General features: G+C 42.2%; 1 protein-coding gene across 2 annotated transcripts in view; it reads left to right on the top strand.

Annotated features, from left to right (window-relative positions):
* ice2 (interactor of little elongator complex ELL subunit 2) overlaps window positions 1-14,153 on the top strand; it is a 60,306-nt gene extending 46,153 nt beyond the window's left edge. Inside the window, exon 15 of one of the 2 annotated variants that reach the window (XM_031832862.1) lies at window positions 13,562-14,153. In XM_031832862.1, coding sequence (XP_031688722.1) covers window positions 13,562-13,744 — 183 coding nt within the window. In that variant the 3' untranslated portion in view covers window positions 13,745-14,153. The remainder of the gene's footprint in view (window positions 1-13,561) is intronic. The other variant, XM_031832863.1, reaches the window with a different exon arrangement.
* The last annotated feature ends 467 nt before the right edge of the window (window positions 14,154-14,620 follow it).

Here is a 14,620-nt window from a genome sequence, read left to right as displayed (position 1 = left end):
GGGCTATTATATAAACAGCGTTATGGTAATGTGGCCACATCGTCTCCCATGAGCTTTCTCAAGTTTTGAAAAACGGACCAGTTCGTAGCTGGATTCTTCACCGATCTTTTATACTTTCTCCGGAACATGAAATTTGTTTCGTACCTCAAGTTCTGTGAGGTGGAAGGATTTCCTTTGTTCTCCATGAAAAACGACTCTCTATAACTGTGTCCATGAGGTCTTCTCAGGAATTTATGACCTCTGACCACAGCAGCCTAGTTGAAGGAGGCAAGGGGGAGGCAGGGAGTGGGGGATGGGCTTGCTATACCCAAAGAGGCCAACGTCATGACACATAATACAGAATGACATCGAAAAAAACTCCTTTGCACACCAGTATCTCTACTTGCACATTCATCTTCTGCACATCTATCACTCCAGTGTTTAAATTGCTAAATTGTAATTATTTCGCCACTATGGCCTATTTATTGCCTTACCTCATTTGCACACACTGTACATAGACTTTAAAAAAATGTATATTGTGTTATTGACTGTGTTTGTTTATTCCATGTGTAACTCTGTGTTGTTTGTGTCGCACTGCTTTGCTTTATCTTTGCCAGGTCACAGTTGTAAATGAGAACTTGTTCTCAACTAGCCTACCTGGTGAAATAAAGGTGTTCTCAACTAGCCTACCTGGTGAAATAAAGGTGTTCTCAACTAGCCTACCTGGTGAAATAAAGGTGTTCTCAACTAGCCTACCTGGTGAAATAAAGGTGTTCTCAACTAGCCTACCTGGTGAAATAAAGGTGTTCTCAACTAGCCTACCTGGTTAAATAAAGGTGTTCTCAACTAGCCTACCTGGTTATATAAAGGTGTTCTCAACTAGCCTACCTGGTGAAATAAAGGTGTTCTCAACTAGCCTACCTACCTACCTCTCTGATTAATGCCCTCCTTGCCTGGTCCATGAGTTTTGGTGGGCGGCCCTCTCTTGGCAGGTTTGCTGTGGTGCCATATTCTTTCCATTTTTTAAATAATGGATTTAATGGTGCTCCGTGGGATGTTGAAAGTTTTGGATATTTTTTTATAACCCAACCCTCATCTGTACTTCTCCACAACTTTATCCCTGACCTGTTTGGAGAGCTCCTTTTGTCTTCATGGTGCCACTTGCTTGGTTGTGCCCCAGACTCTATTTATATAGCCCTTCGTACATCAGCTGATATCTCAAAGTGCTGTACAGAAACCCAGCCTAAAACCCCAAACAGCAAGCAATGCAGGTGTAGAAGCACGGTGGCTAGGAAAAACTCCCTAGAAAGGCCAATACCTAGGAAGAAACCTAGAGAGGAACCAGGCTATGTGGGGTGGCCAGTCCTCTTCTGGCTGTGCCGGGTGGAGATTATAACAGAACATGGCCAAGATGTTCAAATGTTCATAAATGACCAGCATGGTCGAATAATAATAAGGCAGAACAGTTGAAACTGGAGCAGCAGCACAGTCAGGTGGAAGTTGAAACTGGAGCAGCAGCATGGCCAGGTGGACTGGGGACAGCAAGGAGTCATCATGTCAGGTAGTCCTGGGGCATGGTCCTAGGGCTCAGGTCCTCGAGAGAGAGAAGGAGAGAATTAGAGAACGCACACTTAGATTCACACAGGACACCGAATAGGACAGGAGAAGTACTCCAGATATAACAAACTGACCCCAGCCCCCCGACACATAAACTACTGCAGCATAAATACTGGAGGCTGAGACAGGAGGGGTCAGGAGACACTGTGGCCCCATCCGAGGACACCCCCGTACAGGGCCAAACAGGAAGGATATAACCCCACCCACTTTGCCAAAGCACAGCCCCCACACCACTAGAGGGATATCTTCAACCACCAACTTACCATCCTGAGACAAGGCTGAGTATAAGCCCACAAAGATATCCGCCACGGCACAACCCAAAGGGGGGGCGCCAACCCAGACAGGATGACCACAACAGTGAATCAACCCACTCAGGTGACGCACCCCCTCCAGGGACGGCATGAGAGAGCCCCAGCAAGCCAGTGACTCAGCCCCTGTAATAGGGATAGAGGCAGAGAATCCCAGTGGAAAGAGGGGAACCGGCCAGGCAGAGACAGCAAGGGCGGTTCGTTGCTCCAGAGCCTTTCCGTTCACCTTCCCACTCCTGGGCCAGACTACACTCAATCATATGACCCACTGAAGAGATGAGTCTTCAGTAAAGACTTAAATGGGGCTCTATAGGAGAAAGCCCTGCCTCCAGCTGTTTGCTTAGAAATTCTAGGGACAATTAGGAGGCCTGCGTCTTGTGACCGTAGCGTACGTGTAGGTATGTACAGCAGGACCAAATTAGAGAGATAGGTAGGAGCAAGCCCATGTAATGCTTTGTAGGTTAGCAGTAAAACCTTGAAATCAGCCCTTGCTTTGACAGGAAGCCAGTGTAGAGAGGCTAGCACTGGAGTAATATGATCAAATTTTTTGGTTCTAGTCAGGATTCTAGCAGCCGTATTTAGCACTAACTGAAGTTTATTTAGTGCTTTATCCGGGTAGCCGGAAAATAGAGCATTGCAGTAGTCTAACCTAGAAGTGACAAAAGCATGGATTAATTTTTCTGCATCATTTTTGGACAGAAAGTTTGATTTTTGCAATGTTACGTAGATGGAAAAAAGCTGTCCTCAAAATGGTCTTGATATGTTCTTCAAAAGAGAGATCATGGTCCAGAGTAACGCCGAGGTCCTTCACAGTTTTATTTGAGACGACTGTACAACCATTAAGATTAATTGTCAGATTCAACAGAAGATCTCTTTGTTTCTTGGGACCTAGAACAAGCATCTCTGTTTTGTCCGAGTTTAATAGTAGAAAGTTTGCAGCCATCCACTTCCTTATGTCTGAAACACATGCTTCTAGCGAGGGCAATTTTGGGGCTTCACCATGTTTCATTGAAATGTACAGCTGTGTGTCATCCGCATAGCAGTGAAAGTTTACATTATGTTTTCGAATAACATCCCCAAGAGGTAAAATATTTGGTGAAAACAATAGTGGTCCTAAAATGGAACCTTGAGGAACACCGAAATTTACAGTTGATTTGTAAGAGGACAAACCATTCACAGAGACAAACTGATATCTTTCCGACAGATAAGATCTAAACCAGGCCAGAACATGTCCGTGTAGACCAATTTGGGTTTCCAATCTCTCCAAAAGAATGTGGTGATCGATGGTATCAAAAGCAGCACTAAGGTCTAGGAGCACGAGGACAGATGCAGAGCCTCGGTCCGATGCCATTAAAATGTAATTTACCACCTTCACAAGTGCCGTCTCAGTGCTATGATGGGGTCTAAAACCAGACTGAAGCATTTCGTATACATTGTTTGTCTTCAGGAAGGCAGTGAGTTGCTGCGCAACAGCCTTCTCTAAAATTTTTGAGAGGAATGGAAGATTCGATATAGGCCGATAGTTTTTTATATTTTCTGGGTCAAGGTTTGGCTTTTTCAAGAGAGGCTTTATTACTGCCACTTTTAGTGAGTTTGGTACACATCCAGTGGATAGAGAGCCGTTTATTATGTTCAACATAGGAGGGCCAAGCACAGGAAGCAGCTCTTTCAGTAGTTTAGTTGGAATAGGGTCCAGTATGCAGCTTGAAGGTTTAGAGGCCATGATTATTTTCATCATTGTGTCAAGAGATATAGTACTAAAACACTTAAGCGTCTCTCTTGATCCTAGGTCCTGGCAGAGTTGTGCAGACTCAGGACAACTGAGGTTTGGAGGAATACGCAGGTTTAAAGAGGAGTCCGTAATTTGCTTTCTAATAATCATAATCTTTTCCTCAAAGAAGTTCATGAATTTATCACTGCTAAAGTGAAAGTCATCCTCTCTTGGGGAATGCTGCTTTTTAGTTAGCTTTGCGACAGTATTAAAAAGGAATTTCGGATTGTTCTTATTTTCCTCAATTAAGTTAGAAAAATAGGATGATCGAGCAGCAGTAAGGGCTCTACGGTACTGCACGGTACCGTCCTTCCAAGCTAGTCGGAAGACTTCCAGTTTGGTGTGGCGCCATTTCCGTTCCAATTTTCTGGAAGATTGCTTCAGAGCTCGGGTATTTTGTACCAGGGAGCTAGTTTCTTATGAGACATTTTTTTAGTTTTTAGGGGTGCAACTGCATCTAGGGTATTGCGCAAGGTTAAATTGAGATCCTCAGTTAGGTGGTTAACTGAATTTTTTTTTTTATTACAGGTTGTAATGCCACAAAATAGGGAACATGCCAAGGGGGATGAATATTTTTGCAAGGCATTGTATGTAATACTGTACGTTTTCTTGAATTTGTTCTGGATTTGGGGACTGTGAAAAGACGCCTGGTGGCATGTCTGGTGGGGTAAGTGTGTGTGTCAGAGCTTTGTGTAAGTTGACTATGTGAACAATTTGGGATTTTCAACACATTAATGTTTCTTAGAAAAATAAGTGATGCAGTCAGTCTCTCCTCAACTCTTAGCCAAGAGAGACTGGCATGCATAGTATTTATATCAGCCCTCTGATTACAATGAGAGTAGAACGTACCGCTCTGTTCTGGGCCAGCTGCAGTTTAACTAGGTCTTTCCTTGCAGCACTGGACCACACGACCGGACCACAATCAAGATGAGATAAAACTAGAGCCTGCAGAACTTGCTTTTTGGAGTGTGGTGTCAAAAAAGCAAGGCATCTCTTTATTACGGCCAAACCTCTACCCATCTTTACAAACATTGAATCTACAGTGCCTTGCGAAAGTATTCGGCCCCCTTGAACTTTGCGACCTTTTGCCACATTTCAGGCTTCAAACATAAAGATATAAAACTGCATTTTTTGGTGAAGAATCAACAACAAGTGGGACACACTCATGAAGTGGAACGACATTTATTGGATATTTCAAACTTTTTAAAAAAATCAAAAACTGAAAAATTGGGCGTGCCAAATTATTCAGCCCCTTTACTTTCAGTGCAGCAAACTCTCTCCAGAAGTTCAGTGAGGATCTCTGAATGATCCAATGTTGACCTAAATGACTAATGATGATAAATACCATCCACCTGTGTGTAATCAAGTCTCCGTATAAATGCACCTGCACTGTGATAGTCTCAGAGGTCCGTTAAAAGCGCAGAGAGCATCATGAAGAACAAGGAACACACCAGGCAGGTCCGAGATACTGTTGTGAAGAAGTTTAAAGCATGATTTGGATACAAAAAGATTTCCCAAGCTTTAAACATCCCAAGGAGCACTGTGCAAGCGATAATATTGAAATGGAAGGAGTATCAGACCACTGCAAATCTACCAAGACCTGGCCGTCCCTCTAAACTTTCAGCTCATACAAGGAGAAGACTGATCAGAGATGCAGCCAAGAGGCCCATGATCACTCTGGATGAACTGCAGAGATCTACAGCTGAGGTGGGAGACTCTGTCCATAGGACAACAATCAGTCGTATATTGCACAAATCTGGCCTTTATGGAAGAGTGGCATGAAGAAAGCCATTTCTTAAAGATATCCATAAAAAGTGTCATTTAAAGTTTGCCACAAGCCACCTGGGAGACACACCAAACATGTGGAAGAAGGTGCTCTGGTCAGATGAAACCAAAATTGAACTTTTTGGCAACAATGCAAAACGTTATGTTTGGCGTAAAAGCAACACAGCTCATCACCCTGAACACACCATCCCCACTGTCAAACATGGTGGTGGCAGCATCATGGTTTGGGCCTGCTTTTCTTCAGCATGGACAGGGAAGATGGTTCAAATTGATGGGAAGATGGATGGAGCCAAATACAGGACCATTCTGGAAGAAAACCTGATGGAGTCTGCAAAAGACCTGAGACTGGGACGGAGATTTGTCTTCCAACAAGACACTGATCCAAAACATAAAGCAAAATCTACAATGGAATGGTTCAAACATAAACATATCCAGGTGTTAGAATGGCCAAGTCAAAGTCCAGACCTGAATCCAATCGAGAATCTGTGGAAAGAACTGAAAACTGCTGTTCACAAATGCTCTCCATCCAACCTCACTGAGCTCGAGCTGTTTTTCAAGGAGGAATGGGAAAAAATGTCAGTCTCTCGATGTGCAAAACTGATCGAGACATACCCCAAGCGACTTACAGCTGTAATCGCAGCAAAAGGTGGCGCTACAAAGTATTAACTTAAGGGGGCTGAATAATTTTGCACGCCCAATTTTCCGTTTTTGATTTGTTAAAAAAGTTTGAAATATCCAATAAATGTCGTTCCACTTCATGATTGTGTCCCACTTGTTGTTGATTCTTCACAAAAAAATACAGTTTTATATCTTTATGTTTGAAGCCTGAATTGTGGCAAAAGGTCGCAAAGTTCAAGGGGGCCGAATACTTTCGCAAGGCACTGTATATGTTTTGACCATGACAGTTTACAATCTAAGGTAACGCCAAGTGATTTAGCCTCAACTTGTTCAACAGCCACACCATTCATTACTAGATTCAGCTGAGGTCTAGAACTTAAGGAATGATTTGTACCAAATACAATGCTTTTAGTTTTAGAGATGTTCAGGACCAGTTTATTACTGGCCACCTATTCTAAAAACTGACTGCAACTCTTTAAGGGTTTCAGTGACTTCATTAGTTGTCCTTCTGTTTCTACAACCTGGAGTCCATCTGTGGTAAATTCAATTGATTGGACATGATTTGGAAAGGCACGCACCTGTCTATATAAGGTCCCACAGTTGACAGTGCATGTAAGAGCAAAAACCAAGCCATGGGGTCGAAGGAGTTGTCCGTAGAGCTCTGAGACAGAATTGTGTTGAGGCACAGATCTGGGAAGGGCACCAAAAAACAGTCTGCAGCATTGAAGGTCCCCAAGAACACAATGGCCTTCATTTGGAACCACCAAGACTCTTCCTTGAGCTGGCCGCATGGCCAAACTGAGCAATCGGGGGAGAAGGGCCTTGGTCAGAGAGGTGACCAAGAATCCGATGATCACTCTGATAGAGCTCCAGAGTTGTTCTGTGGTGATCGGAATACCTTCCAGAAGGAAAACCATCTCTGCAGCACTCCACCAATCAGGCCTTTATGTTAGAGTGGCCAGATGGAAGCCACTCCTCAGTAAAAGGCACATGAAGGCCCGCTTAGAGTTTGCCAAAAGACACCTAAAGACTCTCAGAACATGAGAAACAAGATTTTCTTGTCTGATGAAACCAAAGTTGAAATCTTTGGCCTGAATGTCAAGCATCACGTCTGAAGGAAACCTGGCATCATCATCATACTGTAGGGATGTTTTTCAGCGGCAGGGACTAGGAGACTAATCAGGATCAAGGAAAAGATGAACAGAGCAAAGTACAGAGAGATCCTTGATGAAAACCTGCTCCAAAGCACTCAGGACGTCAGACTGGGGTGAAGGTTCCCCTTCCAACAGGACAAAACCCTAATCACACAGCCAAGACAACGGAGGAGTGGCTTCGGGACAAGTCTCTGAATGTCCTTGAGTGGCCCAGCCAGAGCACAGACTGGAACCCGATCAAATAACATTTTATTGGTCACATACACATGGTTAGCAGATGTTATTGCGAGTGTTGCGGAATGCTTGTATCGACCATCTCTTAAGAGACCTGAAAATAGCTGTACAGCGACGCTCTCAACACAACCTGACAGACCTTAAAAAGATCTGCAGAGAAGAATGGGAGAAACTCCCCAAATACAGGTGTGCCAAGCTTGTAGCGTCATACCCAAGAAGACTTGAGTACCAGTCAAAAGTTTAGCATCATACCTGTATGCTGGAAAACACTTGGTTTGTTATTTTTGATTCAAACAAACTTTTCATAAAATACGAATACCGAACTTGTTTTTGCTACACCGTTAGGTTTTAACAGCACCGCTATTTCTTGTCCCGGAATCCTGCTTGACAGGTTGAAGCCTGCTTAAAAGAAAAGCTAAGCTACTAGCCATCAAGCTAAGGAAGTTGGTACCAGATGAGTTTTGCAATGGAGCCATCTTTGTCTGGGGAAAGAAATGAATTGTTCCAGCGCTGTCGGCGCTGTATCTACTACGCTTTGTTTCGGGACAAACCGTATCCCTCCATGTTCCAATGCAGCAATTGTTTGCTTGCCGAGGATTATTGGCTTGAGGTGGCTTCCTTGATCACGAGGTCGCCAGCCTACTTAAGAAACTGGGGGAAAAATGCAGAGGTGATGTTAACATTTTCTACACCGGTGGCTGGACGGCATTGTTGGATGCATCTCTGCCTTGCCGTTAACAGACTGGCCTGTGTTGCCCGGAGGTCCCCTATCTGATAGCAGAGTCGATGGAGCACAGCAAGAGGAGCAAGGCAATCGACGATGATCTCATGTCATGAGCCGTGTAAGCCAAAGACATAGGAATCCCGCAACGCAGTCTACACTCCCAACGAGAGGCCCGGAGCGGATACAAACAACTAATAGTTTCGCCATCCTAGACTTGATCTTCCTGCATCTTCATCGCTGGGCCTGTGTCTGTGGTCGCAGTGCCTACTACTACGATTTCGAATTCGTCATCGGCAACCTTCCGTCCCTGCTCTGGATCGAGCGGGACTTCTCCATCTGTGAGAGGCCTGCGCCGGGAGCAACGGGCTCAGGTTATCCTGCCTCTCGCTCGTCTATAAAGGGTTCTCTGTGGGAGTGGGCGGATTTCCCCGTCCTTTAAGCCATCTGATTCTGGGCAGCTCCATGGTAAGACATGTGACCGTTCCTGGTGCAAAAACAATGTCCTATCTCGGAGCTTGAGTAAATTACATTACTAAGATGCTCCCAAATGTACTACGTCAGGACATGGAAATCCATTCTATCATAGTCCATGAGGGTTTTAATGACATTATGAAGGGCAGTTCTGAACAGTTGAAACTGTATTTTAAAGAGGTGATTGACTCTCTGCTAGACACTAACAAAAGACCCATCATATCTGGCCCTGTGCCCTCTCTGAATCGAGTCATTGAATGCTTTAGCAGGATTCCATCTCTTCACAACTGGCTACTTGATTATTGTAGCTCAATGGGTGCAACTTTTGTTGACGATTTCGATACCTTTTGGAAACATAACAGGTTTTATAAGGAGGATGGGATCCACCCAAATCATTTGGGTTCCTGGATCCTTTCACAGCATTATAAGGCTGCGTTGAGACAATGGCTTATCAATTTATTCATTTTTTTATTTTACCTTTATTTAACTAGGCAAGACAGTTAAGAACAAATTCTTATTTTCAAAGACGGCCTAGGAACAGTGGGTTAACTGCCTGTGCAGGGGCAGAACGACAGATTTGTACCTTGTCAGCTTGGGGATTTGAACTTGCAACCTTTCGGTTACTAGTCCAACACTCTAACCACTAGGCTACCCAATGACTCAAGCCCAGCTCAGTTGATCCCTACCATTGTAACATAGAGTTATCAATGCTTTAGCAAATGTACATTACACCAGGGGTGTTGGTAGACACAATGTATGTATCTCTAACTGTCCTGAATATCTCTGCTGATCCTACAGCTATGCTGTAATCATGTGCCTATGAACCAGAGTTATACTGTTAGCACTGAGCCGGTGTGCCCTAGAAGGAAGTCCACTGTGAGCAGCTGATCCTGCACTAACATAAATAACACAAACATATCTACTTCTACTAAGCTTCCCAGTAAAGCAATGAAAACAAGCAAGCATCCCAGAAGAAAAGTGCTCAAAATAGCCCACGTTACCATATGTAGCTTAAGAAACAAGGTTCATAAAATCAATAACTTGCTAGTAACAGATGACATTCATATTCGGACTATCTCTGAAACTCACTTAGACAATACCTTTGATAAGAGTGGTAGCAATACAAGGTTATAGCATTTACAGAAAATATAGAATTTCCAATGGTGGAGATCTTGCTGTTTGTATTCAGAACCACATTCCTGTAAAGCTTAGAGAAGATCTAATGTTAAATACTGTTGAAGTAATATGGCTACATGTTCATCTGCCTCACCTAAAGCCCATTCTGGTGGGAAGCTGCTATAGACCACCAAGTGCTTACAGTCAGTATCTGGATAACATGTGAAATGCTTGATAATGTATGTGATATCAACAGAGAGGTATATTTTCTGGGTGATTTTAAATATTGACTGGCATTCATCAAGCTGCCCTCAAGAAAAACGTCAAACTGTAACCAGCACCTGTAATCAGTCAACCTACCAGGGTAGTTACGAACAGCACAGGAATTAAATGTATTGATCACATCTTTACTAATGCTGCAGAAATTTGCTTGAAAGCAGTATACAAATCCATCGGATGTAGTGATCATAATATAGTAACCATATCTTGGAAAACAACATTTAAGGCTGGATCAAATATAGTGTATAAGAGGTAATCTAAGAAGTTTTGTGGTGATTCCTGTTGTTTTGAAGAATGCATTGGTCCATGGTGTGTAATGAGGAGCAAACAGATGCTGCACTGGACACATTTATGTAATTGCTTATTCCAGTTACTAATAAGTATGCAAGAAAATGACTGTTTTAAAACTGTTAAATTCCTTTGGATTGAGGAGGATTTGAAAAATGGTATGGAGAGGGATGAGGCAAAATGAATGGCAAATAAGTCTGCACAACCGATTGGCAAACTTATTGCAAATTGAGAAATCATGCGACTAAACTGAATAAAAAGAAGAAACTACACTATGAAAGAAAGAAATGATATGAAGAATGACAGTAAAAAGCTTTGGAGCACCTTAAATGGCATTTTGGGGGAAAAGGCAAACTCAGCTCCTCCATTGATTGAATCAGATGGCTCATTCATCACAAAACCAACTGATATTCCTAACTACTTTAATTTTGTTTTTCATTGGCAAGATAAGCAAACTTAGGCATGACAAGCCAGCAACAAATGCTGACACTACACATCCAATTATGTTTGACCAAATTATTAAAGACAAGAATTGTAATTTTGAATTCCGTAAAGTGAGTGAAAGAGGTGATTTTTGTTGTTGTTGTCTATCAACAATGACATGCCACCGGGGTCTGACTACTTGTATGGAAAATTACTGAGGATAATAATGGATGAAATTGCCACTTATTTGCCATATTGTCAATTTAAGCCTACTAGAAAGTGCATGCCCCCAGGCTTGGAAGGAAGCAAAAGTAATTCCGCTACCTACGAATAGTAAAGCCCCTTTTACTGGCTCAAATAGCCGACCAATCAGCCTGTTACCAACCCTTAGTAAACTTTTTGAAAAAATAGTTTGACCTGATACAATGCTATTTTACTGTAAACAAATTGACAACAAACTTTCAGCATGCTTATAGGGAAGGACAAGCGTAGCACTTACACAAATGACTGATGATTGGCTTGATGATAAGATTCTGGGGTCTTTTTTGTTAGACTGAAGTGCGGCTTTTGACTATCGATCATAGTCTGCTGCTGGAAAAACACATGTGTTATGGCTTTACACCACCTGCTATATTGTGGATAGTGTTACCTGACTAACAGAACACAGAGGTTGTTCTTTAATGGAATCTTCTCCAACATAATCCAGATAGAATCAGGAATTCCCCAGGGCAGTTGTCCAGGCCCCTTACTTTTTTCAATCTTTACTAATAACATGCCACTCGCTTTGAGTAAAGCCAGTGTCTCTATGTTAGCGAATGACTGATTATACGTCAGCTACTACAGCAACTGAAATGACTGCAACACTTAATTAACAAAGAGCTGCAGTTAGTTTCAGAGTGGGTGGCAAGGAATGTTATTCCTAAATGTTTCTAAAACTAAAAGCATTGTATTTGGGACAAGTCGTTAACAAAATCTTGTAATAAGTAATGTGAAAATTGAGCAAGTTGAGGTGACTAAGCTGCTTGGAGTAACCCTGGATTGTAAACTGTCATGGTAATAACATATTGATACAACAATAGCTAAAATGGGGAAAAGTCTGTCCATAATAAAGCCCTTGGATGTTCAGTACACAGATAACTAATATTAATAATATGCATGTCAATCTCTCCTGGCTCAAAGTGGAAGAGAGATTGAGTTCATCACTACTTGTATTTATGAGAGGTATTGACATGTTGAATTCACCGAGCTGTCTGTTTGAACTACTGGCGCACAGCTCAGTCACCCATGCATACCCCACAAGACATGACACCAGAGGTCTCTTCACAGTCCCCAAGTCCAGAACAGACTATGGAAGGCACACAGTACTACATAGAGCCATGACTGCATGGAACTCTATTCCACATCAAGTACCTGATGCAGCAGTAATATTATATTTAAAAAAACATAAAAATATACCTTATGGAACAGCGGGGACTGTGAGGCAGCACAAACATTGGCACAGACACACACGATAACATACGCACTCTACACACACGTACACAGAGATTTTGTACTGTAGATATGTGGTGGAGTACGGGCCTGAGGGCACATTGTGTGTTGTGACATCTGTGAATATATTTTAACGTTTTTTAAATGGTATAACTGCCTTCATTTTGAGGGAAGAGAAGCTGCTGGCTTGATGAGGATCCATAATAAATACAAATACCCAAGACTCAAGGCTGTAATCGCTGTAACGTAACAAAATGTGGAAAAAGTCAAGGGCTCTGAATACTATACTTTTACTTTATATCGTTACTAGCTTTTGAAATATTAATGGGGAAAATATCTATGTTTCCTGGTTGCTAAAATTCGAATAGTTCGCCTACTTTCAGTTTGTGACAGCAAGCAAGTAAAGTGTAGAAAATGTTTGTTCAAAGAAATGTAGGGGGTGGATCAACTTTAACATTGTGGCTTCCATCAATGTAATTGTCTGCATTTCCAATCCCCTTAAAATATATATTATGAATGATTTCCTTTATTATTTTCCCCTAACCGTACCATTTAGTAAACTAATGGACAACAACTATTAGGCTTCTACTTCCAGCTTATACATACTATGTACATGTTAGACACAGTATATTTTACAATAGTTATCTTTTGTTTGTTTGTAGTCTCATCCTTCAGCTATCCTCAACCCCTCCCAGTTTTTATTTCTATTTGTCATATTTTTCAACTCTGCTGTGATGTTTCACACAAGTTCTGAACCTTTCTATTCTCGTAGTTTCTACAGATTGTAAATTTAAAAAAAACATTTTTGCTTAGAGGGAAATTGACTGACTTTTCAGATTACCCAGCAGTACTATCTGCAGAGTTAGCTCCAGGTAAATGTTTCAATTCTTCTGCCATTCCTGGACCTTCGACCAGAAGCCGAAAATAAAATACGGAAAAACAAAATTTAAGAACGAGTGCATTGAAATAGCGCACATAGAACAGATCAACCCATTCTTAGACTCGCTTTCAATGAGAATATCAGAACTATTACTGACATTTCTGTGAATTTGGTCAGGTCGCCCAAAAAGTAGCTTTAATAAGTAGCTGTAGAACTCAACAGCAGGAAGGTATCATCATGGTGGAAAGATGGAATCTGAAACATTCTATTCACCCTCAGAGTTTTCTGTTGGGCTGCTACAGGCCTTCAGGGTAACACCCTCTAACACACCCTAACATGTCTGTCATAACACACCCCTCTCATACAGCTAGTCTACCCCCAGCAGCTCCCATAGCAGTTACTCTCTCCTCTCTCCTGTCCTCCCAGGCAAGGAAGGGCGGGGCTGGAGAACCAGGGACGCCAGGTCCAAGTAAGGGGAAGGTAGGGCCAGCTAACCCCGCCTCCAGCCGGGGAGCGAAGAAGAAGAAGAATAAAGGGAAGAGAACACAGAGGCGAGACAAGTGGATGAAGAGGCAGATCCAACGCTCTATCCAGCAGAACAGCCCTTAGGACCACCTACAGAACCATCTATAAATCAAATGTTATTGGTCGCATACACATGTTTAGTAGATGTTATTGCGGGTGTGGCGAAATGCTTGTGTTTCTAGCTCCAACAGTGCAGTAATATTTAACAAATAATATTTAACAATTTCACAAGTGTTAGATATGCATGTATAGAACCATTATAGCAAGGCGCTTGCAATGCCAGGTTTGTGGGTTCGATTCTCATGAGGGACCAGTACGAAAATGTATGCTCTGGATGAAAGCGTCTGCTAAATTACTAAAAATGTTGAGTGGGTTGGTGTACTTTCTGCATTATTCAGATTAAAGAGTATAATAATCACATGTACAGGGTTACAGGTGTTATTACAGTGTTTAATAGTCACATGTACAGGGTTGCAGGTGTTATTACAGTGTTTAATAGTCACATGTACAGGGTTACAGGTGTTATTACAGGGTACAGTGTTTAATAGTCACATGTACAGGGTTGCAGGTGTTATTACAGGGTACAGTGTTTAATAGTCACATGTACAGGGTTGCAGGTGTGATTACAGTGTTTAATAGTCACATGTACAGGGTTGCAGGTGTTATTACAGGGTCCAGTGTTTAATAGTCACATGTACATGGTTGCAGGTGTTATTACAGGGTCCAGTGTTTAATAGTCACATGTACAGGGTTGCAGGTGTTATTACAGTGTTTAATAGTCACATGTACAGGGTTGCAGGTGTTATTACAGTGTTTAATAGTCACATGTACAGGGTTACAGGTGTTATTACAGGGTACAGTGTTTAATAGTCACATGTACAGGGTTACAGGTGTTATTACAGTGTTTAATAGTCACATGTACAGGGTTACAGGTGTTATTACAGGGTACAGTGTTTAATA

Source organism: Oncorhynchus kisutch, linkage group LG10 (assembly GCF_002021735.2).
Source record: "Oncorhynchus kisutch isolate 150728-3 linkage group LG10, Okis_V2, whole genome shotgun sequence".
Lineage (NCBI taxonomy): Eukaryota > Metazoa > Chordata > Actinopteri > Salmoniformes > Salmonidae > Oncorhynchus > Oncorhynchus kisutch.
This window is presented reverse-complemented; position numbering and strand designations above follow the sequence as displayed.